Source organism: Tamandua tetradactyla, chromosome 13 (assembly GCF_023851605.1).
Source record: "Tamandua tetradactyla isolate mTamTet1 chromosome 13, mTamTet1.pri, whole genome shotgun sequence".
In the NCBI taxonomy this organism is placed as follows: Eukaryota; Metazoa; Chordata; class Mammalia; order Pilosa; family Myrmecophagidae; genus Tamandua; species Tamandua tetradactyla.
This window is the reverse complement of record NC_135339.1, coordinates 85,088,533-85,114,008: the sequence shown is the minus strand read 5'-3', so window position 1 is coordinate 85,114,008 and position 25,476 is coordinate 85,088,533. Positions and strand designations below refer to the sequence as shown.

General features: G+C 50.8%; 1 protein-coding gene across 1 annotated transcript in view; it reads right to left on the bottom strand.

Moving 5' to 3' along the window:
- The window catches only part of HTRA1 (HtrA serine peptidase 1), a 48,454-nt gene extending 23,928 nt beyond the window's left edge, over positions 1–24,526 (bottom strand). Inside the window, exons 1-2 of the mRNA XM_077126301.1 lie at positions 24,013–24,526; positions 288–387 (exon numbers count right to left, since the gene is read on the bottom strand). Of these exons, the coding sequence (XP_076982416.1) occupies positions 288–387; positions 24,013–24,508 (596 nt within the window). The 5' untranslated portion in view covers positions 24,509–24,526. The remainder of the gene's footprint in view (positions 1–287; positions 388–24,012) is intronic.
- Between the last annotated feature and the right edge of the window lie 950 nt (positions 24,527–25,476).

Sequence of the window (25,476 nt, the reverse complement as noted above, 5' to 3'; positions counted from 1 at the left end):
AGGCAGAAAATATTCTTAGGAAATCTCTTGAAAGCCAGAAGTCCATCTACGAGAGTCAAGAACAGAGATTTAACTAGTCAAACAGGAGAATGCCCCAAGGCAGAAGCACTTATAAGATATAGATACGGAAGATACATACAAAATACATATGAGGAATAGCTAATATCACAGGAACAGATTCAGTGATACTGTAAAGGGTCTCAAAAATAGCACTCATGTTTTACTAATGGCAGCCATTTACTCAGTGGAGCATCAGAAGTTACAGGAAAAAGGCAAGCTCTCTTTACTTGCGAAACAATTCGATGTGGACCACGGCAGGAGCAATCTTCTCCACCACGTCAGCAATGAAGTTGTATTTATGGCGCAAGCTGTTGGGGTCTTCCTGCCCTGGGAACAGAAGCAAAGGTAAGACACTTAATACTGCACTTTTGGCTGTGGTCTCTGACACAAAGAGGGGGTCAAAGGGAGCCACAGACACCCTCCAAAGACTTTGGAATCCTGAAGAAGGGATAAGCCCAGTTTCCCAGAGGAGGGCTCAGATGCAAAGGTCCCCCCAGCGCTCAAGGAACAACCCACTCAGGGCAGCAAAATCTATTCCTGATAACCTCTTTTCCCAGCTCCTTTCCTCTTGATAATTTCACCACAAAAATGTCTAGCTGGAGGCACCAGCAAATACCAAAGCCACTTCTACTACCTCGACCCTCCCAGCAGCTATTCCAAAAAGTTCTCAGCTCCAGGCCCCTTTGGAGTGGGGTCACCCTCTGCCAGCCTCCCTTCCCCCAACTCCCCCAGCACTGCAAAGAAGCAATCCTCCTCTGAAAAATGCCAGAACCAAGGGGAGGGTTTCCTGCTGCTTTTGATGAGCCCATCGTATGCACAGATTTCAAAGACATTTATGAAAATGCACGAAGACAAAGGCTTCTCTGCCTTGTCCTTCCCACTGAATCCCCGAGGCAAGCAGCAATCACTGTCCCCAGAACAGTTTCCCACCTCACCTTAACCATTCATTCCAACCCAGGCCGTGGCATCCAAGCCAAAGAACACAAGAGGCGCCTTAATACTTTTGGAAAAGAAACAAGAGAGAGAGGAATAAAGTAAACATGATTTTGTTTATAATTATACAGACTGAAATTAGTGGACACCATGTGTTGGGCATTTTCAAAGCTACTTTTCAACAAAGCCTTCTCACGTCCCTAACATAGGAGCTATATGACAAGGCAAAGCATTAGTTCCTGCTAATCAGGTGCCTGCACCCAAGACATCAGATTCAGACGTGAGTTACTTGAGGTACGGGGTCCCAGGGAACCCATTCTACTGTCCCCAGGGATCCAACCCCGAATCTTTGCCACCTGCTAAGATCCCTTAACAATTCTCTTTCTGTTTAACAAGTGAGGGGTCTGGCCTACAGAAGGGAACTCACACGCCCTTTCCTGCCCCTCTCATCTCTCCTTGGCCTCACCAGTCCAGTTCAGTACTGTGCAAAGCATGCTGTCTTGCTGAACAGCATGGTTTTTTGTTTGTTTGTTTTTAATTTTATCAATTTATTTTTTTGCACGGGCAGACACTGGAAACTGAACCCAGGTCTCTGGCATAGCTGACAAGAACTCTGCCTGCTGAGCCACCGTGGCCCATCCAATAGCATGGTCTTAAATGGTGCAGAAAAGGAGCTGCAATGACTAGGTAACATAAAATAATTCAGCACATTCATGGCAGCTTCCGTGTTGCTTTCAAAACCCTTTCCCATGTTTCCTGGTTTTGAGTTTTTCCCACCTTCCTATAGAATAGGAAAAGCCATGTATTGTTCCTATATGATGGTTGGGGAAACCGAGGCTCACAGCCTTTAAATGACTTCCCCTCAGACACTAAATTTTCCTAAGAATACAAATAACGGGAAAATCTGTTATTTTCCTCGCCCCAAGCCCACAGGTTCGCCATGTCAACCTGTCCCCTTTAAAATGGCCTCTACTTAGCCCCTGCCCTCCGCGTCTCCAGGCAGCTGCTGTTAGTTGGTGCCTTCCCGAGTACCCAGAGGGAGACGGGAATAAGGGGGTGAAACATTCCTTCTGAGCACACAGCCTGGTGAACATCACCCAGAGACAGCTATAAACAACGTCCCGGGTTTCCTGGGACCAGCTTCCTAGGGAGAGGCCAGCAGCGCTGACCGTCCGTGTGCACTTTCTGAGACCCTCTCAAGGATGAGTGCTAGAACCTGGCCACCAAGGACAGGTCATTAACTCACTTCCTCCTTCTGGCTTTCCAAATTAGGCATGGGAGAATTTACCCGCCTCCGAGTGGAGAGGAACATGGTTTGTCCAGCTAAAATGAGAAGCAGCTCCTTTCTCACATAGACCAGAGAAAGCGGCGCTGGTGTCTGTTCAGGCTTACCTCTCTCCCACCCCCCCTCCCAGGGAAAGCATCATGGGGTGAGGGGAGGGGGGACACTGGCCTGGGCTCTAGGAGGCCTGCTGGGTGCCTCTATTTTTCCACTTGTAAAATGGGGCCAATCCCTTTTAGAATGAGCTGCAGTGTCTCTTCCAGCTCCAACATCTTATGATCTAATCCCTGTGTCTTCCCCTCACCCCGACGTGCTGCAGCAAGATAAAGAGTGGGTGGAATCTGAAACTGTGCAGAGGACTCTCCCAATCCTGCATGAGTAATCAGAAAGGAGGAGCAGAGGGAGCATGGGCCATGGTGAAAAGTCCAATGGCCCAGCCTTAATTGTGCAGCTCAAATGTAAAAAACAACCCCTGGCCCCCATTACCATCACTTGGTGGACCAGTTTCAAAGGGAAAATTAAACAGAGCAGAAATAATTAAACATAAGGAGCACTGACTACTTTTTAAAATATGGGCAAAATGCCAAACCAAAGAAGAAAAAATGCCTGGCTTCTCCAAATGCAATTTCAGAACAAGGAAGGAAAATGCCTCTGAAAGCAACTTGGCTCAATGTTAGATCCCTGCTGGCTTCAAAACGAGAAGAAGCTGCTGCTACCTTACGGTCTTTACAAACCTGGAATGGCCCTATTTGACCTCATCAGCTGGTGAAATGTCTTCCTTCCCAGAGGGGTCAACCAGGTAGAGAATTCTCAGAGCTGGGCCTAGACTGTTTGTGCCACAACCCAACATCTGAGGGATGCAAGTGGGTTAAGACAGGACTGAATACTGTGTGGGAGAGCAAGTGGGTAAGAGCATACCTAAGGTATGTCCTTTAACTCTCTGAAGTCCGAAACCTTGTTCCTTAAACTGCATTGATAATAGCCCCTACCTCAACGTGCTTTCTTACTGATTTTGTGAGCTACTGCAAGCAATGTAGTTGGCCAACAGGGCATATGGTTTAAAAGGAAAGAACCGGTAAAGATTCTGCGCCATTTGCAGTTCCAGACAGGTGTGAGCACTGTACAGCGGTACAGCAGACAGGTAAAGGAAGAGCTGACAGTATTCAGAGACCCAATTTCCCCACCTGGGCAGCTTCTCCTAACAGAGCTATGAAGGCCACCTCTATGGGGTCAGCGATCGAGGGAGGCCGTGTGGAGGCCCCATTTTTTCTGGTTTTAACTTAGACCTTTGTGCCCCAGCTTACAGCAGTATCCCAAAAGCCAGTGCAGAATGGAGAGGGAATGCTTGGGCAGCAGAGAAATGCAGCCAGACTGCAATCCTGGGGAGCTCTCACACTCCAGGGAAGCAAACTACCTATATGAGAAGACAGGTGTAACTCTCCCTATGACGTGAGAGTTACTTGCTCTCTCCCTGCCTTGTTCAGACAGACCAGAACCGGTGTGGCAGCAGGGAATTAGGATGGGAAGTCCCATGCAGGGTCAAGTCCTGGCCCCTCTAGCTGCTCCAATCACTGTTCAGAAAGCTGGAATTAGTTGGGGTTCAGGAACGGCGAGCCATTTACCAAAAGCTGATGATGCAGCAACTGGAAAGCTGAAGGTAAGGTGTTTTCTACATTTCTCGATTAAAGGAAAAAAGAGAAAAGACAAAAATTTCCAATACCAGGAATAAATGAGGGAGCATCACTACCAGTCCTACAGATGCTATAAGCAGAATAAGGGAATGTTATGAACAAACTTATGCCCATAAACTCCATAGGCCGGATGAAATAGACAAATTTCTTAAAAGGCATGATCTACCCAAGTTCAAACACAAAGAAATGGGAAATGTGGATAACCAGGGATCTATTGAGGAAATTAAATTTGTAGTCAAAAGCCTTCCCATTAAGAAAACTTCAGGCCCAAAGGTTTCACTGGTGAATTCTAGCAAGCATTTAAGAAATAAGCAATATTAATACTCCACAACTTTCCCCAAAATAGGAGAAGAGAAACATGTTTTATGAAAACCCTAATCTAAAAGCCAGAAAAAGAAGGCATTAAAAGAAAGCTACAGAGCAATAACCTCAAGAACATAGACCAAACCCCTTAAAATTTTTAGCAAATTGAATTCAGCAATATAATAAAAAGGATAATATATCATGACCATGAAAGGATAAGCAGGGTTGGTTTAATGTTCAAAAAACCAGTCAGTGTAATTCCCCATATTAACAGAGTAAAAAAACCAAATGATCATATCAGATGCAGAAAGGGGATATGACAAAATTGAACACCCATTCATGACAAAAGCACTCAACAAACTAGAAATAGAAGAGACCTCCTCAACATGACAAAAGGCACCAACAAGATATCTAAAGCTAGCATCATACTTACTGGTAAAAGACTGAACACTTTTCCTCTAAATTCAGAACCAGGCGAGCACATCCACTCTTACAACTTCTATTCAGTATTTTATTGGAAGTCCCAACCAGCATGATGAGGCAAGGAAAAATAAAGAAAAAGCATAGAGATTGGAAAGGAGAACATAAAACTGTCTTTATTTGCAGATAACATGATTTATTTGTAGATCCCTAGAAAATTCTTAGAAATCTATGAATATACTACTAGAATAAGTTTACTAACGCCAAAGGCTATTTCAGTGTATTAGCAGGAAACTACTAGAAATTGCAGTTTTTTAAATACCAATTATAATAGCATAACAAATATTAAATACTTTAGGAAATCTTTAACAAAGTGTATGTTAGACCTATACACTAAAAACTATAAAACATTGCTGAAATATCTGAAATACTGCAGATATGCCATATTTATGGACCAGAAGACTCACTATTGTTAAGCTCTCAATTCTCCCCAAATTGGTTCATAGATTAAACATACTCCCAATCAAAACACCACCAGGAGTTTTTGTAGAAATTAATAAGCTTATCTCAAAATTTACGTGGAAAAGCAAAAAAACCTAGAATATCCAAAATAATTCCAGAAAAGAGAAAAAGAAAAGAAAGATACCTGATTTCATTTTAAAATAGGAAAATTCTGAATAAATAGAATTAACAGAATGATGAGTCACAAAATTTTACAGGAACTGTCCTTACCACTTACCTAATAAATATTTATCATTACTGATTTATCATTACTCAACAAATGCCCCATTAAGAGTAACCAACATTTCCTACAACTTTATGAGTTTTTAAATTGCCAAGATCCAATCCAAAGATAATAAGTGATTCATCTTTCCTCTTTAGAAATTCCCAGTCAAATGCACACCTTCATAAATGTGGCTTCCCTGGAACACATCACCCCTGAAGTTTTACAAATAAAATTTTTTACCTGACTTTCAACAACTTCCTTAAAGGAGGAAAGCGAGAGAAACACTGTGTGTTGATCAGTTTCAAATAATTATAATCGTAATTAGAACAACAGACTCTTCCAATATTAAGTGTTTACTGAAAAGAGCCAGGCACTGAGACAAGTACCTGACATAAGTAACACATTAAAGGAAATTTGTTTCAGTGTTAATGAAAATCACCATGAATCCAAGAGCAGACTTTTATCTGTGTGCCTCTCAAAAAAAGTTAGTACCAAATAGGGCAAAGTCTTCTCACCAAAATGTGTTTCTTTTGTCTTTAAGACAAATGTCAGCAGGAAGAAAGAGAGCAGCTGCTCTTATGGGCCCACTGTGTGGTTCCCTAACTGGGTTCCCACGCACCCAGAGCACGCAGCAGACTCAACACGGGACATTTCCGATTTCCTGGGGAAGCATGGCAATCCTTGATATCTGTTGGACGCCATGCAACCAGCCCTAGGTATTCCACAGCTTCAAAATTAAATGGTGCCACATTCCTCGTGACGGCGCCGTATCTTTGTGAAACTGGATTTTGGGGGTGGTTGTTGTGACTAAAAAGCAAATGTCATGAAAAAAATCAATGTTGAACTAGAAACGAGGGTGGTATGCAATCTGCTTCCAAGGCCTGGGAGGTTGTGGGCTCCCAACCCAACAGGTGCACACATCCCGTTGGTGAGTAATGGTGGTTACTGAAGAATGAAATAGAAACATTATTGTTCCTTTCATCCTTCTTCAGTTGGCTACTATGTTGTAAGGAGATAAAATAGTTAAATCGTTTCAACCTGATACTTAATCAATGGAACTGTCTGGTACTTCTTTTGGGCAGGCGTCACCAGGGACAAATTACCAAGACACTAAGGGTGCCACACACCGTGAAAGTCTGGGAACCTCTGCCTGAGGTCTCCTGGGCTCTCTCTGGGGGACAATCTTGAATCCCTGCACAACTTCAACTAAGTAGGGCAGAGGCAAATTTACAGCGAAGGAGGAAAATAAGGCTTCAGCCTCACAGCCCTCCGCTGCCCTGGGAAGAGCCTTCTCAGAGCTGTCAGCTGTCACATGCTTTTAGAAAAACTCTCAGAAGATACTGAAGCTGCAATTGGGTGAGGCCACCGTCTCCTCCCCTGTCCTGTCCGAGGGACTGCAGGCATCTTCGGATGTGCTCCGGAAATGGCCTTCATTTGGTTTGGGTTTAATGGGACATATTTGTGTGCTTTGATGTCACTTCTGTGTCTAGTTAAGTCACTGTATCTCTCCTGGTGGAAAAATGGCTTCTGCTGACGCCCACTGGGTCAGCCCCCCTGCTGCAGGGCCAGAGGCTGCACAGTCGTGGGGATGTGTGAGCACATCCTGGGTCCCAGCAGCACGTGGACTGTGGACAAATTTGCCAGCTCATAGACTGGATTAATAATAATGCAATAAATAGTAATAAATTATTCCAATTTTTTTTGTAATGGGAAATATTACAAAATCAGTGTCATAAAAAAGAGATGAAAGAGTCTATAGTAAAAAAATACAAGGGGGGGGAAAGCATTTTAAAGTTGAAGGTAGATCCAACAGTTAATAAAAATGTCATGTTTCTGGATTTCATGATGGTTATGGCATTTGTCAGTGTTTTAAAATTTGTAATTTGTGGCAGTTTCTTTTCTCAATCTAAATAATCACTCTATACCTAACTTCATATTCATAATTTTAAACACCTTTTCTCAAAGAGGGTTCCCTGAATTGTACACATTTCAGATCCCATGAAACCTGGACCTGTCCCAAGTTAAGGGAAAGATGCTAATTCCTGCCCATGGAGCAGCTGGGCTCCCACTCCCTCTGCTCTCCCGCCCTCCAGAGCATACCACCAACTTGCAGTGTGAGGGAGGGTACCTGATTCACATGAGGAGGATACCTGAGTCACACCTGCAGGGCACCTGAGTCATATCTGCAGGACATCTAAGCCACACCTGCAGGGTACCTGAGCCATACATGTAGGGCACTGGGCCATACCTGCAGGATACCTGAGCTCTATCTGCAGGCCATCTGAGCCACATCTGCAAGGCATTGAGCCACATCTGCAGGGCATCTGAGTCATATCTGCAGGACATCTGAGCCACATCTGCAGGGCACTGAGCCACACCTGCAGGGCACCTGAGCCATACACGCAGGGCACTGGGCCACATTTGCAGGGTATCTGAGTCACAACTGCAGGACATCTGAGCCACACCCGCAGGGCACCTGAGCCACAACTGCAGGAACCAGAACCTGGGCTGGCTGGGACTCTCCTTTCACTCACCAGCACTCCGTGGCCAGTGTTGGAGACTGCTTTACAAAGACAGAGGGAGGCCTCTGGACCCTCCTGGAACTGCTGAAAGAGCCCCAGGCCCACCCTTCCCTGCACCAGTCAGCTGCTGCCCCAGGCCTCGCTCCTCACTGGTCCCAGCCTTGGATCTAGGACTGCTCCACCCAGACCCCTTTTCTCTCACTGCCCCTTCCTCCTGAGCCTGACCTCTTCCAGAGAGCCCTGCAGACCTCAGCATCCTCTCCCACCCTGGCATGGTAATTCCACTCCACAGCGATGGACAAGGCTGCCAAGTCTAACTCCAACCCGGTACATTCCCAGTAGTGTCCATGGGACAGTCAAAGGTCACTCTAGGGCAAGGCTAACAAAGGTCACCATGCTCCTTGGCAACGCCAGATGGCTTCAGAACCAGACCTGGCCTCGAGTCCTGGTTCTGCCCTTCCCAGCACTTACTTCAGGCAAGTGGCCTTCCCTCTCCAAGCCTCAGCCTTCTTTTCTGTAAAATGGAGACTGTATCACCTGCTTCACAGGGTGAAGACAATGAGGGTGAAGCTCTCCCAGCAATCAGCCCAGCAATCAGCCCAGCTCTCGCTGAAGGCCTCCTGCTGACTCTCCCCGCATCTTGGGTGCAATCGCCAAGTGACACCTCCAAGTGACTCCCACTTCAGGATGTCTAAGGATTCCGCTCCTTGATAACTCAGGCAGGTCTGGCCTGTCTCAGGTGTCTCCCCCCGACAACTGTGGCTTAGGGGTGGCTGGACTTCCTGCGGGGTTCCCACGGCCAGGACCATGAGGCCCTCTGACATGTGCTCTGAGTCCCCAGTCGCTCTCCCAGGATCCCTTAAGGCACACTCTCCACTCCTGCCTCCAAAACCACTGCGCTCCATCCCACCCCCTTGTATTCAACCTATTTTTCTCCCTTCCTGGAATACTTAATTCTCCTCCCATAGCAAGTCAAATCCCACTCAGCCAACAATCCCGGCAATAACACAGCAACACCAATAAGGATAAATAATACGCCAATAAGGATAAATAATATTTATTTATTGAGCATCTACTATGTGTCTGGCACGTGGCAGGCAGGCCCTGGACATCATCTCTAATTCTCCCTGCAAGCCTGCAGGATAGATAATATCTCCTCAACCCCCACCCCAGCTAGCAACAGACGGGAAAACTGAGGCTCAGAGAAGCAAAGCAAGTTGCCCCAAAGCTCAGGGCTGGAGAGTGGTAGAGAAGGGAAGCAAAAGTGGATCTGTCTGGCTCCAGAGCTGGAGCCCTCTGTTCCGGATGGGCACCTCCCCTGGGGTGGCAGCCCTTTCACCCAGCCTGAGCCCCCCACAGCCGTGGGAACAGGCTTTGCACCTCCCGGGCTGAGAGACTGGAGCCAGGGCCCCAGATTAGCAACCCGACCTTCCCTTCCAGCAAGAACACTTGCGCCATCCAATTTCTCGACGGGGTTGATAAGTAGAGCTAATTTGGAGAACAGAACACAGTGTATTCGAGGGAAAAGAGAAGAATCCTCCTTTATTCGCAGGGACCATCATGTTCCCAAAATTCAAATCAGATGCAAAAGCAAACTGATCAGATCACTGGCATTTTAACACGCTGTCCTACATTCAGCATTGGCTAAAGCACGTGTGGGGTCTAGGGCAAAATAAAAACGTGGGGCCCCTTGTTCAAAGAGCGTTAAGGATTTCAAGAGGGTGACAGCGGAGCCGTACACTGGGCACAGGCTCTCGGAGCCTGTGCGACGTTTCAGATTCATTTGACTTAAACGTGAAGCCCAGCTTGAGCACCAAAAAGCCTCGCGCACTCAGGAGCTGCCTTGGCCGGGTGACCCCAGGAGCACTAGGCAGACTTCGGGGGGCCGATACAGCGCCCACCTGCAGGGGGTCAGGGGCTCGGCCCAGGCCAAGCCCACCAGCGGAGGCAGAAGCAAACTGTGTCACCTCAGGCGAGCCCTGGAGCTTCAGCTTTAAAAGAAGGAGTTTCAACCTGGGGACTTCTACGGGCCCTCCTGGCTCTCAGGGAGAAAGGGAGGAAATCGCTTGTGCTCTGCTCCTGATTTCTTCCACTTTAAATGCTGGTGGGCGGTGCGGTGGTGGCTCGGTGGCAGAGTTCTCACCTGCCGTGTCAGAGACGCAAGTTCGATTCCCGGTGCCTGACCATGTAAAAATTAAAATAATAAATAAATAAATAAATAAATGCCGCAACGGTATCTGTCCCTTAAGCCTCAAACAGTAGCACTGCCCTGACCAACAGATGGCAGGATTCAGGGGAATGTGAAGAAAGAAACTCAGCTGGAGCTGGGGGTGGATTCCACAGGTCTGCTTGCCAGGAAGGAGGCAGGGGAGAGCTGGGGGCTGCGGCAGGGCCCGGGGGGACAGCCCAGCTCCCCCACTTGGCCCAGCCTCCCTAAGGTTTCCGCTTCCACCTTTTCTTCCTTAGCATACATGACAAAGAAAATAGAAGTTATTTCAAGGCAAGGGCAAAAAAAGGCTTTTGCAGAGTTTGGAAAGAGAGGTCAATGGCAGGCATGTCCCCGTTTTCCCTGGGAGGGACCAGCTCCCCGCTGCAGGCACAAACTCTGCCCAGAAGCCTGGGAAGTGCCCCCTGGTCGCCAGCAGCCACACACCTGCTCTCCCACGGGCGAGGGTGCTGGACCCAAGTCAGGAAAAAAGAAGGCACGTCTGGCAGGTACCCGGGGGGTGGCGGGTTCCATTCACTAAGGGGTCTTTGGCACTCCTTGGCTGGTGACACCTGCACTCCCACTGCCCTGATGCCTCCAGCGGGAGCCCCCAGAATGAGGGGACAATACCAGAGAATACCAGAGCCGAGACAACGAGAGGGCAGCAGGTCCCAGCCAACTGCTGGGTACATGCCTGTCCCCAGCCAGGGCAGGGATGGGAGGAGAGGGCCTGGTGCCCAAGCTGGATGCCCAATGGCCGGTCCTGCCTCCCCACATCGGACCAGAATTCGGGCTCCACAGCTCTGGCCAAGCATGGGCACCTGAGCCTAAGTGGGACACCTGGGCCAGGTGATGTGGGCACGAGGAGACAGGGTCAGGAGTCAGGCAAGGAACTGACCTGATACATGGAGGGAGGTGTTGTAAACAACTGGGGAGGACAAGGTTGGGGGAGGGGCGGGGATTCCCTAGGTAAACATCTCTTCGCGCTGTTACATAGTAAATGTGAGAATTACAGTGAGAGGTGCAAGAAGACAAGGCCAGACTGTGGCAGGAGGAGGCAGAGATGCAGGGAAACTGTACTGAAAAGGAGCCCTGAAAGACACACACCCCAAACTGCTTTGGAGGGGAGAACCGCCTCCTTGAACAATGATCTTTGCCTACTTTCTCCCCTGAGGGTCAAGAAAGAAATCAACAGGCTCCTGATGGCATAAAGGAGGTATAAAGCAGGAAAGGGGAGGGGCCTCCTGTTTGTAAGGGGGTGACGGGAGTGGGGGCGGGGGCAGGGAGGGTAAAACCCAGCAAATGCACCAGAGATGCCCACCAAGACTCCTTGTCTCCCTGGGTTGTTTGAGTCGCTACGTTCTGTCTGCCCCACTCCGTTAAATTCCAAGGAAACTTGTCAGCCAAGAGGCACACAGGGCTGGGGTCGGGGTGGGGGCTGCAAAGGCAGCACGAGCCACATTCCAGGAAGCCAGACCCCCGTTCTAATGGCTACTGTGGCGGCAAATACCAGGGCCAGGGGGGCCCAGGTTTCTCTGAACCCCTGCAGAGAAAATACACCAGGCCCTCCCCTGAGCCGTGGACAAGGTCCCCAACTAAAGTCTAAAGGAAACCTGGAATTCTGTGCAAATGGGCACTGTCTGCAAACTCAAGGAAGAAGGAAAGAGAAAAAGACACAGCCTTTGGTTTCCAGCTTCCTAGGCCAAAGGCCTTCAAATCTCATCTTGCTAAATCAAATTCACAAATATTTACCATTTTTTTAAATTATATTAAACCCTGAATGAAGACCACTGCACTCTCTCCCTCTCCACCCACCTGCTGTATAGTCAGAAAAGAAAAGAAATAATGTTCAGGAGAGTTAAGCATGGCCCCTTCTTTCCCTAAATAATAAATAATAAAAGAGGAAGAGGAGGCAGAGGTCAGGAGCCTGCCTCCACTCCAGCCCACATTTGCCCGTCTTGGCGCTGGCAGCCCCTCTCCTTCCGGGACAGTCTCCCAGACGGCTTCCAGGGTGGGGGAAGCACACCCCACACCAGGCCACAGGCCCACCCCCACACCAGGTCACGCCCCCCCATGTCAGGCCAGTAGCCCCCACCAAACGAGGACACGCCCCCTCAACATGAGGACATGGCTGTCCATGCCAGGCCATGGTCACCCCACGCCAGGCCACTGCAAACCTTCCCTGGTAGCCGCGGTGCTGGGCTTCGCAGCGGGGGGGGCCAAGCTGCCGCAGTGGTACCTGGCACGCCTCGGGGTGAGTGAAGCAAAGGCCAAGGAAAACAGACGCAAACAAGTAGAAGACAGTCACTCCCCAAATACAGTAGATTAGAAAGGAGTTTTCTGTGGGGGAGGGGGGCTGGCCAGCTGCCTGCAGACCCCGAACTGCTGTCAGTCACAAGCCCAGCCCAGTTCTGCAGCTCGGGCTTTCCTGATAAAAGGGCCACTGTGCAGAGCAGCGTGTCTGTGTCTAAAGTCCCTGTCACTGAAAATCACTTCTTCATCTCACTGCAAACAGAATCCTTGCACACCTGTAGTAAGTGATTGGGTGTGGCCAGTACCGGTACATATGACACCTTCTCCGACCCATTCTGTGCATTAGAAAATAAAGTTTCCAAGCTATTCCACCGCACGTTTTTTTTCCCCCAGAAATCACAGTGTGTCTATTATTATCTTCAGGGAAATGGCAGACTGCTCAGTTCACAAAAACACTATGAACTTTCCTCTTGATAAGCATCTGGCTCTGATCCTGACCTTCCCAGATTTCTCCGCAGGGTTTGCTTCCTGCCCCAACTCCTCCGTGGTGTTATGTCTGGAATGTCAGCGCCCTCCGAACAGCCTCCGGAACCTGCCAGCCTCGGCAGCGGGCTGGGGGCCGTGCCCACTCAGCGCTGACTTGCCCGGCGGAGGGGCAGCAGCCCGGCCCCGGATCGGGGAAGGCCCGAGACAGGAAGGGGTGTGACCGTCCCTGTCCTGTCCAGGAAGACCTGTGCACAGGTGCACTGCGGGCCGGAGGTGAGACACTGGGTCCGAGGAGGAGAGTGGGGGGCCCTTGCAACACCGAGACACATGCCAGAAGGAATCTTGGGCTCAAGTGAGACGCGGCACGACCCGGGGTGAGCCTCCATTTTCTCCCTGTGACATGGAGGGAGGGGTGGGCCGGACCATTTCCAAGATCCTTTATGATTATATATACAAGATCTCATAAATCGGAAAAGTAGATTTGCTGGTCTTTTCCTTTCAGGGCATAACTCCCACCCAAATAGCCTATTCTGAATTTTAATGTTGGCCTCCTGTGTCATGTGCTCCGGTTCCTTCTCAGAGAACAAGCCCGGGCCACTGCAGCACTTATGATTTTCAAGGTGACTTTCAGGCCTGGGATTAGGATTCCCTAATGGGGAGAGAGGATGAAAGTCTGGCCTTCGATAGCCACACAATGCAAAGTCACTCCGCCAAAAAAAGGAATGAAGTCCTGAAATATGCGACAGCATGGATGAATCTTGAAGACATCACCCAGGTGAAAGAAGCCAGACCCAAAGGACGCAGGGTGCACGGTTCCCTTTATGCACATGCCCAGCACAGGCAGATCCATGGAGCAGAAAAAAGATCAGCGGTTCCCTACAGCTGGACAGAGGGGGAAAGCGGGTGACTGCCAATGGGTGTAGGGGCTCTTTTTGGGTTGAGGAAAATGTGCTGAATCTAGACAGTGGTAATGGCTGCACAACTTAGGAATATACTAAAAACCACCAAACTGTAAACTCTCAAAGAGTGAATGTCATGGTATGTGAACTTGAGCTCAATGAAGCTGCTATTAAAAAAGAAATAAAGATGGGAAAAATGAATGTCACCTGTTTCTTTTTACTTTTTTAAATGTGGCTACTAGAAAATTGAATTTCACATAGGCGGCTCGCATTCCACTTCCGTCTCCGTGTATAAAACATTTGGATACATGTACTCTGCACTTTTCACAACAGACAAAGCAACGGGGGCTCCTCCCGCATCCCAAATGGAGCTGGTGTCGGGGCAGGCTCGCAGCAGTGAGCCCGGGGCCCGGAGTGGCTCAGGTTTTCTGCCCGTTCCTGGCCCTGTAACCTCCGGCCCCACATCCCCTCGCTGGTCCCAGGGCCCGTGTCTAAAACGCGTATTGGACCAGATAAGCTGACGCCAACACGATCCCTTCTGCTGCAGCAGCCTTGATCACAACTCCACCCCCTCCCCAAGTAAAACTCAATATAAAAAGTCCTTATTCTACCCCCCAAATCTCACTGATTTCTTCAAAAACAATCAACCTCACAATGAACGTAACTTATAGGATGGACGATTTGCCTACCGAGCAGAATGATCAGCTAGCACCATTCTCTCCCATGTATCCTAAAGGATTGCTTTAGAGGACAATTTCTTTTTTTTTTATTTTTTATATGTGTGTGTGTGTGTATGCTGCATGGCAGGGTCACATTTTATTATTTTTCCATGTTAGTATCTTATTGCAGCACCATTTGTTGAATTTTTGTTTCTTTGTTTTGCTTGTTTGTTTTGTTTTGGGGAAGTGCATGGATGAGGAATCAAACCTGGGACTCCCGCACGGCAGGCAAGAATTCTACCATTGAGCTACCTTTGCACCCGACAATTTCTTCTTGACTCCCCACCCCTCTAAACCTTCAGTGACTTCAGAGGTTAGTAGTTCTACAGTGGATGGCAACGAATATTGGTACAACCTTCCGGAAAATAATTTGGCAGGACACACCGATGCCATAAAAAAAAAATCCATATCCTTTAGTCCATTCATTGCACTTCTTAACTTCTAGCCCAAGGGAATAACCAGGAGCAAGAAAATATTCTTCTCTAGCAAATGTGACCCAAAAACAAACAAGGGAACAGTTTACCCAAATTGTGGTAATGCCCCAGACAGAAATTACAAAGCTGCTGGATTAAATGGTGGAATCATGGCTTTTTTTTCTTCTTTTCTTTATTTTCTAGATGATTAAATTACACTAATAACTTTTAAAAGCATATAATGTAATGTCACCAAGTGTTTGAATGCATTTGCCATGCTGTCTAAATAATATGGGGAAAGAAATTAAAATAAGAACCTTTATGGTAATTAAAATAAAGAGCCTTTATACCAAGAGAGGAAAAACTTGGTATATTCATTCCAAAGAAAGTCTAACCACAGCTTAAAAGACATTCAAGCATCTCAGTCCCTGATTCATCTGGCATGTCTACAAAGATATTTATACCGATTTTTTTCCCTTCAGCAAAAGCACTGTAATTATGGTGCAAGGGCATATGTGCTTATAACATTTTAGGAGAGAAATCAAGTCATCATATGGATAGCTTTTGGTCATCTTTCAACTCAAGATTATTTGTGGGGGAGATAATTTTGTATTTATTCAGCCTAATTTTGAAAAGGGAGACTTAGTGAATGTACCCGCTTTCTCAGGCCCATGGACAAGGGACACGCATGGACCCCGGCCTCTCCCAAACACCTGTCCTGGCAGGAGGCATGGGCTGAGGTTTGGCCTCCCCACTCATGAGCTATGCAACCTCGTGAGTGCTACGGTCCTTCTGGGAGCCTCCGTCTCCCCATCTGTGGAGTGCAGGGCTGGACTCTAAGACCAGTACAGACCTGCTACCCTCAGGCTTCATGAGCAGGAATTCTGTCCTTCCTACAGGCCTGGCGAGCTTTGGCCTTCTCACACACCAGCCACCAGGGTCTCTGTGGAAAAGTAGGTGTCTTTGCCCAGAAGTTCCAGGAAAGCATGAAAACGGGGAACGGGCGTGGTTAGAGATGGGTTGAGGAAGGTGACAGCAGGATGATATTTTTCAGAGGCTGGAAGGATCATGCGATGGGCCAGCAATGGGTATTCCAGGGGACAGACAGTAGATGGGAAGTCTTACCAGCCCCATAGAAAGGAATCATCAGTGCATGATGGTCCTTGCCAGACTGTCTCTAACTCCTGCCTCCTATACTATCTGACTTTTCCTATGAGGGCTGAACCACCATGCACTACATTTTTCAGAGCCAAAAATGTCAAACTTGTGAAGCAAAGTCAGGCTCAGGTCAGGAACCTCAGCTCAGGTCATGCTAGGCCTGCAAATGTTAAACAATAACTGGGCCTCAAAGAACACGATAAAGCAGACCTTGGCCTCCCTGAGGCTGTCTCTGCTGTAGGCACAAGAGAAGGCTATGTGACCTAATAATTGGGATGCTGGTGATTTGAATCACAGCATTCTGCCCTTGGAGGTGATCCAACTGAACTCTGTCTTTGGTCTTCTGGGTCAGAGTTCAAGGGCATCTCAGTCACCCTGGCCATGAGTTTCCATGTCTCAGTGGGGCAAGAGGAGGCCCATGCCTCAACACCCGGCGAGCTTATTACGTTTCCCATCCTCCCAGCCCCACTGCTCTAGCCTTGCTAGAGCCTGGAGTTGCCAACACAAGGTCCTAAGCCCCAGCAATTGCACTGCTCCAGATCTTCCCAGTTTACCAAGCACCTTCCCCCCACGATCTCATCTGACTGCCCTCCCCACTAGTGTCCTTCCAAGGCCTCCTGGGAGGCAAGGAAGGAGAAGCTATAGGGAGTTATTCACCCAAAAGATCCAAATGGGTTAGAGCCCAGAATGCCTACTGGTGGGCCATATTGGAGACAGTAGTTCAGTGCTTCAATATAACCTCGGGAGACCTCAACACCCCTCTTTAAGGAAGTGACAGATCCAGAGGGTGAGTGACAAACTATACTTGTAGACTATTCCATCCAATGACAGCAGGACACACTTTCTCCTCAGGGTCACATAGATCATTCACCCCAGTAGACCATTCTGAGCCAGAAAGCACACCTAAACAAACCGAAGGAATTAAAATCACACTAAGTATGTTCCCAGACTTAAATGGAATTAAATTAGAAACTGATAACAGAAAGACAGCTAGAAAGTCCCCAAATCTTTGAAGATTAAACAACACACGGGTCAAAGGAGAAGTCTCAAGAATAGACTTGAGGGTGAGACAGACGGGCTCAAGTGCTTTCTCTGCCACCTTCACCTGGGTGACTCTGGACAAGTGTCACTTAACCTGTTGGAGTCTCATCTATTTCCTCGGCTAGAGAATGCCCCCAGCTCCCTGGGTGGCTACTGGGAGGAAGGAGGCAAGGCCCACAACCCGGAAAGCAGTCAGTGCTGGGGGCCTTGGCCTTATTTCTCAGTTCCGGGCTGTTTTCCACCACTCTGGCTGTGCTGGACAGCGGGTCCCGCCTGGCCGCGCTCACTCGGGGCCAGAGAAAAGCAGCTGTGTTTGCTGCCTGTTGAGCCTCCCCTGCCCTGGGTCCAGCTGGCAGCCAGCTCCCCACGCACCCCCAGCTGGCAGAACGCTCTGTATCGATCTGTCCGCACCATGTAGTGACTGCCACTTGGAACAGCGGCCCCAAAGAGAAGGCTCTCCTAGTGGCATCAACTGTGGGATGATGGGGCAAAATCCCACTCGAGACCACATGGAAGGGGGCGTGGCCGCAGAGCTCTCCACACTCCGAGAAAACAGTTCATTGCAGACAGGCCTACCAGCGTCTGCTCTAGATTCTATTGCACAACGAATGAAAAAGATGTTCCTGAGGTTTGAAAATATTGCTCAAGGCTCTGACTCATCGAGACAGAGGTTATTCAAATTTGAAAACTACCAGAAATTCCAGCTGCAATAATATGTCCCCAGGGACCATCACGTGCACAAGGAGACACATGATAATCCCCCGGGCTGGTAGCGGTGGCTGCTGTCACACGATGCTGGGGCAAAGCGTTTTGTTTTACGAAATACGCTTACTCGGCAATGTGTTTTAGGAATCAGAAATAATAGGGGATCCGTGTCCTCACAAACCATTGTTTCATTTTCTTTTTCCATAAGACGTGACCAGTCTTTCCTACAGGAGAACTCCGAGAGCAAACCAAACCACGCATCATTCAAGGTGTGAATGCTTCCACAAACGGCTATCTCCCGGCCTCAGAAGCCCCAGGGAGGGCTAATGACATAACTTTTATCAACTCCTGGGCGTCCCCTACAGACAGCTCTTCAGTCAAGAGAAGTGACAGTCCTTTCAGACGATACTCGATACTCGCAATGACTGGGCGTTTCAGTAAGAGGGTGACAGATGAGGCTGTTTCAATTCCTCCCGCCCAGAGGATCTGTTCCAACCTATTAACTGGCAAATTCCGAATCAGCCTCTAGATCCCTCACGGCCCGCCTTCCCTCTGGAGCCCTCCCAAACCCACCCACCCACCCTCAGCCCAGGGGAGAGAAGACTTATGCAACAACTCCCCCGCGGACTTCGTGTTCACAAGCCTTGATGATAATGACAGTAATAATAACTGTCTCGCTAATATCAGCTGGGTTCTAGTAATGCATTGGTTCATCTGATTGGATCCTTCAATCCTCTGACGACCCGACAAGGTATGTCTGTAGATATTATCATTTTACTGACGAGGAAACAGAGATGTGGAGAGATTAAGCAACATACAAGAAGCCGCACATCTAGAAAAGAAGCGTTCCGACTCCAGCACCCCAGCCCTTACCCATGGGTCGCAGGGTCGACTAGAAGTTCCTTGAGATCATGGCCCACTGAGTCACATTACTATATCTGGTGCACTTCTGAGTATACAGTAGGCGTTCAGTAAATGTTCTAAATAACCTAGAAACAGAACGCGTGTTACCGATTCCAAAAGCTGAACTCCAATCTCATCCAGCAATGATTGACGTGCTGCTTCAGCCCCTCTAATTTCTGCCCTGGGGAGTGTCATCTTGGTAGTGGCCCCCCATGATTCTAGACCTGCACCCCCAGCGTCACCGGTCACACCAGCCTCCCTGCCACTTGGAGGAGCCTTTTGAAAAGGTATTCGACATGGCTACACTGCTCAGTTTGTCTGCTGAGATTTTCTCTTTTTTTAATGGCAGGGAAGGTGGGGAGTAAAATGATGAAACAGGGAGTCCAGAGGACCCAGGGGAGGCCCACTCTCAGGTCCCCTGGAAGAAGCAATGGACACGGGGCTCCCTGGGGCTCATCCCCCAGAGCCGGCCCTGTGATGGCCACCCGGGAACTCTCAGAGGCAAGCACAAAACCAAAGCACAAGACGATGGGGCCCGAGATGGGACACATCTGTTCAATGCCAAACTCGGCTTTAACCATCAGCAACTTGAAAAAAGAAGTCAAGCAACCAAGCCAGCCTTTATAATACGGACGAGGTGGCCACACCCCCTTCAGGGACTGTGGTTTTCTTGTAAGAATCACTGACCCTTCCAGCTAGAAGGGACCTAAGAGCTCACCTCGCCCAATCCCTCGTTTCTGAGGCTCTGAGAGGTCAGGGGTCAGATACCATCCTATGAAGGATCAGTGCCCGGGGTCAGCGCCCCGGCCCCTCCGCCCCAGCCCCTCCGCCCTGGCCAGCTCCCAAGGAGCCCTCCAACACTGCCGAGCTGCATTTCTTCTGCAAATGAAGCCTGTCTGGAGCTATTTATTCAGCTGAAATACAAGCTCATGGAAAGTCTGGTTTCTGAATCCAAGGCACAAAATCGCATCCAGGATCACACAACTCCATGCGGACTCAAGAGTCCCGAGGCTGCCAAGCCTTCTGGCCGCGGTGAGCTCACAGCCCTGCCACTGCCATGATCCCTCACCAAATGCAGTTATTTTAAGCCCTAACGCAGCCTAGTTACGGCTCTTCAGGATGGAATGAAGTAACTCAAATGCTTGGCTTTTGATCCTGTTACTTACCAATTTACGAAACCTTAATACTTTAACTCTTTATCAAAATCAGCTGAACCACAGAAAAAAGAAAGCCAACCAGAGTGAGCAAAGCCTTATAAGCTGCTCCAAGACCTTAGGTTTCCAAGTTTCAAACGACTAAATGCTGGAGAATCATGATGCCCACCCCATACACTTATTTTCAACTGATAAAAGAAGTATTTGAATTGCCAATAGTGGAAAAGACTCTTTAGCAAATGTTCAACTTTAACAATGGAAAATGTAACCACAGGCAAAGAACAGCTGTACTTTTTTTCTCAGTGTTTTAAAATAAAAGCTTCCTGAGGACAAGGGCTTTATTTTTTTCATGCTGTATCCCCAGACCCCAGCACGGGATCTGGCCTCCATGATGACTTGCTGAAGACATCCATAAAGGAACAGCCTCAAGTCAGTTTTGCAAACATTCCAAGCCTCCAAGAAGTAAAACAGCCATCTGAGCTTGAGCTACTTGCCCAGGAATGCACGTGAGGTCTCTTCCCAGGCCCCGTCAGGGATTCCCCTCATTAGGTGTGGGGTGAGGCCAGGACTAGGTGATCCCAAAAACGTCCAGCAGGAATTTGCTTGGGACCTCCTGAGGCTTGGAGACCTCCAGGGTTGGACAGCTGCCTTTTGGGGGAGGGATGACTTTCCTGGGCTAACACTAGGAGGCGAAAGTGAATCTTTCTTAGGTCTCTTTCTTGGGGATTCCTGGCTTCTGGACCACTTCGCAGCCAAAGTTTGCAGCAATGTCTGGGAAAGGGGGACTTTCTCTCCCCAAGAGCAATTTGGGGTTGGGGCTCTGGTTTGGACACATCTTTTCCCACAGCTCTTTTGTGTTCCTTTCTGAAGGGGCACCAGGGCAACTACAGGTAGGACCCAGTCCTTAGCTGCTGTCACAGCCTGCGTGATGTGCCCTATGCTTCAGTGCAGGCCATGCCCCCTGGGGCATTGTTTGCTGCTGCTATCAGCTGCAGCTTAGCTGGGGTTGGCTCATAATCTCTGTTGCTCTATCAATAGCATAGTTCGAGGGTATTCTGGAAACAAACTGCATGGCTTCAAGTTTGGGCACGGCACAACTCTATGACTCCATTTTATTCCATAGCTGTAACAGGGGAAAGATGACAAACATGCTTCTCAAAATTGTTGGCACAGAATAAGCACTAAATATGTGCTAGCCCTTCTCATTACACTATTAATAATAATCACAATTCCTTTTTTTTTTAAATTTCCCGCCCAGCAGCATGTATTTGCTTTACACTAAGCCGAGCTACTGCCTACAGAGAAGAAACATAGCGGAAGACAACAGTGCCTGCTCCTGCTGTAATGCACACTCCACCCAAGCCCTGACAGTAGCGGTGATTTCTGAAATTAGTGATTTGCCTTCGTTTCCAGTGTGCCTGTGCGTGCTGGTTCTGGGATGAGATTAGAGACATTCCCTGACGTCTTCGTTAAATGGTCCTCCAGGTGACGGTACTGCTTTATTTGGAATGGGCCCTGGCCAGCCAGCCTCCAAAGCACCACTCGCCTGCCCGGGGACTCCCTGCCAGCACTTTCCACTTCTCTCCCCCTGGCTCTGCTGCAGACAAACCCTCCTCAGCACCCTGGAAATCTCGGAACCCTTTCCCCAGGACTGCCCCCACACTGGCTCGCCTAACGTCAGGCCTCCTTTCTAATAGCACCCTCAAAGGCCTGCCCTGTCCTTTCCGGCTAAAACAGCACCACTGTCTACACTCCGAGCCAGAGCAGGCAGCCAAGGAACTTCACTGAACAGTGACATCGAGTGACCTGCCTGGGGCTCCTAGCCTCCCAGCGCTTGAGTGGGGGCTTCCACTGAAGGAAGCATGCTGGGCTCCAAGACCCCTGTCCTCGGAGTGCCCTCCAGAAAGCCAAGGGAAGCCATGCCTTCCACTAAGCAAAGACAGCCCCTCCTGCTCTGTCACTCACTCATGGATCCATTCACTCATCCATCAACAAATATTTATTGGGCACCTCCTATGTGCCAGGCAGACAGACAAATACACGAGCCGTGTCGGACACACTGCAGAGCTCAACAAATATTTGTGGAACGAAGGAGGGAAGGAGGAATCTTGCGCCCTCTATGGCTCTCCCTCCTTTCAAGGCCACTGGGCTCATCCCACCACAGCTGTCCCCACCCCCCTACTGGTGTCCAGCTGTGGGTCTGATCGTCAGTGGAACCGACCTGTTTCTCTCTACACAGCGAGTCTGCCCAACCAATTTTTAAGGATTTGCCAACTCCAAAGCTCGTCAAGTGACTCTGTCTCACAGAATTAAATGAGGCGGCTTGAATAGTGCCAGTAACTCAGAACCCTGGGCAGTGAAACTACAAAAGTTGACAGCTGGCTTGTTTTGGACAAAGCTGTGCAATCTGCTTTTTTAAGGTTGTGACCTTCCACCCAGACTGCCGCAGTAGCCTTAGCTTCCCACCCAATGCATTCTGCGCCCCACTGCTAGGCTGGACCTACAACCAGGCTCTGAGCTGCCCACCCCCACCCCCCACCCCAATCCCCCTGGTTCAGGCACCTCTGCACACCCTGCCCAGCTGGTTCTTTTCAGCACTGGGACCCAGCATCACCCTGGCTCCCCTTCCCAAATGTGCCTGGTCACACTCTTCCATTCCCCACCCCAGGCTGTGCTGTTCCCGTCCCCACCTGCAATGCAGTTCCCAGCCCTAGGAAACTTCCTTTACCCCACCCAACTGGTGTGTGGGTAAGCAGGCAGCGGCTCTGAGGTAGGCAGTCTCGTTTCAAATCCCAGTTGAATGACCCTGGGCAAGGCATTTAACCCCAATTCTCCCTTCTGTAAAGGGAGACTCGTGACAGAAGCTCCAAGGGTGGCTGAAAATACCGAATCGTGTAATGCACCTAATGCAGCTGGCACCCAGACAGGCGCAGAGAGGGTGCCATCACCATGACACCTCTAAAGGTTCGGCTTTCTCTGGAACTCTCTCCCAGCCCCTAGCGAGGCTGGGGGCTCCCTGAGGGCTGAGGCTGGCCTCTGGGCTCCTGCACCATAGGAAAGCACAGTCTCTAATTTCTCCCTAGACCCCTCTAGCACCTTCCTCTTTGTGTGAGCCAAACAGATGCCCGGTCCCGGCCGGCCAGGCTGGACCATAATCCTACCTAGCCGATCTGGCCCAGCCCCTCTGCTCCGGGCTTCCCTCTCCCCCTCTCCACGCACCACCCGGCTGAGGAGTGAAACCGAGCCCGCCCAGCACGCAGTGGCCGCCAAGCACAGAGCTGGGTCCCTGTGGCCACAGCTGGACTGGCCCCGGCTGAACTTCCTATTGTTTTTCCACATGCTCTCGCTGCCCCAGGACAAGGAGCATCTCTCCTGAAAGTCCCTCAGGGGGGAGATTCCTCCACCCACTCCTTTGCCCCTCAGCACCTAGGCCTCCACTGCCAGGGCGGGTTATTTGGTGGAGAAAAGATGCATGGGGAGGGAGGTGGGCTCCACTTCTTCCTGCCCCCTCCCCGGCCCCATTCCTCTGCTTTGGCAGGTTTCCTGATCCAAGCGGTTCTTCAAAAAGAGCCACTTTCATTTTTGTAGGGTTGGCTCAGAAGGACTAAAGCTAACACTGGTCCCTGCTGGGGGGGCTGACCATCTCGGGGAAACGGGGAAAAAGGACGGCTAACACCGTCTGTTACATTACACGGGGGAAAAAGTTTTCACCCAGAATGTTCGTAAAAAAAATAAAAATCAACCTTAAAAGGTGGTCATTAAAGGTTGGGGGAGGGGCAGTACGGAGAAGTAAAAGGAAAAGAAAGCGATAGAAACGAGTCTTTCGGCACCAGGCGTCAACCCCAGGCGCCAACTTCTCGCCCCCCTTCATGCCCACCTTCCTGTCTTATTCCCCGGGGAGCCCCCACTAGCCGGCCACCGGGAGGGACGCCCTGGCCACCCCGATCCCGAGCTGCCAGGCAGAGCGCACCTGGCAGCCGCCGGCCGCGGAACCGACCCCCGGCTGGGTGCAAGGCTCGATTTCAAGGGAGCCCGCGGGACACTACCACCCCGGGGCCGGGGCCCGCTGTCCGGCCAGTGAGTGCCCGGAACCCGCAGCCCAAAAGCCTCGCGGTCCCTCGGCTGGCCCGCAGGTACCTTGGCCGCAGGCGCCGCGCTGCAGGACGATGACCGGCGGCTGGCTCAGCCTCTCGGAGCGGCGGCTGGCGGCGCGCAGCTGGCACGGGTTGGCGTAAGTGTTGGCGTCGCTGCCGCACACCGGCTCGCTGCTGGAGCACACGCAGAGGCCGGCCTGCGCGCGCCGCCGCACGGTGGCCGAGGCGGGCACCCCGAAGGACACCACGCACTGCAGCCCCTCGCCGCACGGGCCCTCCTGCAGGCCGCACGCGGCGCCCTCGGGCGCCCCGCACACCTCGCAGCAGCCGCACGCATCGCGGACGCGGCCGCCCTCGCAGTGCTCCGGCGACTCGGGACAGCGCGCGGGATCGCAGCGCTCCGGGCACCCGGTGGTCGGTCCCACTGCGGCCGGCACCGAGCGGCCGGCCCGGAGCAACTGGGCCGAGGCGGGCGCCGCGAGCAGCAGCAGCAGCAGCGGCGGGAGGAGCGCGAGGAGCGCGGCGCGCGGGGACTGCATGGCGGCTCCGACGGCGGCGGCGTTGGGCTGGGCGAGGGCCGGGGAGCGGCGCCGGGGAGAGCGCGGGAGGCGGTGCCGCCGCGGGGGCCGGGTCGGAACTCGGGGGGAGCGGGTGCGAGTGCGCGTGGCCGCGCCGCCCAGCCCATTGGCCTCGCAGCGGTGACGAGCCGCCTGGGGACGGGCACGGCGCCCGGGAGGGGGGCAGGCCGGATGGCGGGAGGGCGGGCGGCGGCTGGACCGGGATCGCCCGCGGCGGGGGCAGGGCGGGCGCGCCAGGGCAGGGCCCGGTGGGGCGCGGGCGGGCCGGTCCTCGCTCGGGGCTCAGTTTCCCCGTCTATGCGCCCCACTCAGGAAAAGTTTCTGCAGAATGTCGAGCTGATGATCCGCCAGCCGGGGATCGCCGGCCCGGATCACGCACCCCGGAGGAGGACAAGCACCTCGCTGGAAATGACCCCGCGCCCGGCACTCTGGCCCGCCATCGTGTGCCCGGTGCAGCCGTACATAGAAGACGGGGTTGGGAAAAGCCAGCGCCGAGCCCCGTGGTTAAGTGACAAAGGCCAAGTGCAGAAGTATTTAGAGCAGAATCATTTGCAATCGACTCATTTCAAAAGTTATGGGTGGGATGCATGTTCCCCCCGTGCAGAATATTTACAAAAGGAGAGTCGAGAAGCTGGAAACGGGGGTGGGTGTTGAGGGTCAGGGGTGTGGAGTGGGACAGGGGCTTAGTACTGTGAATTTTTTACCATGTGCTTGTGTTATCTCAAGACCATTTTGTTACAAAATAAAAAAGCTCTCTTTTGATCTCCCAGTTGAGAGGCTTCAGTGCATCCTTGTGGGGACAGAAGCGAGTCCACGAAGGCACCAGGAAGTGCCGGGATTCCGGCCAACGCGAGCAGGAGAGAAAAGCCTGCGCCGCCGAGGACGCGAAGACACGGGAGGGAACTGTAGAGGGAGCTGAGCCTGGAGGG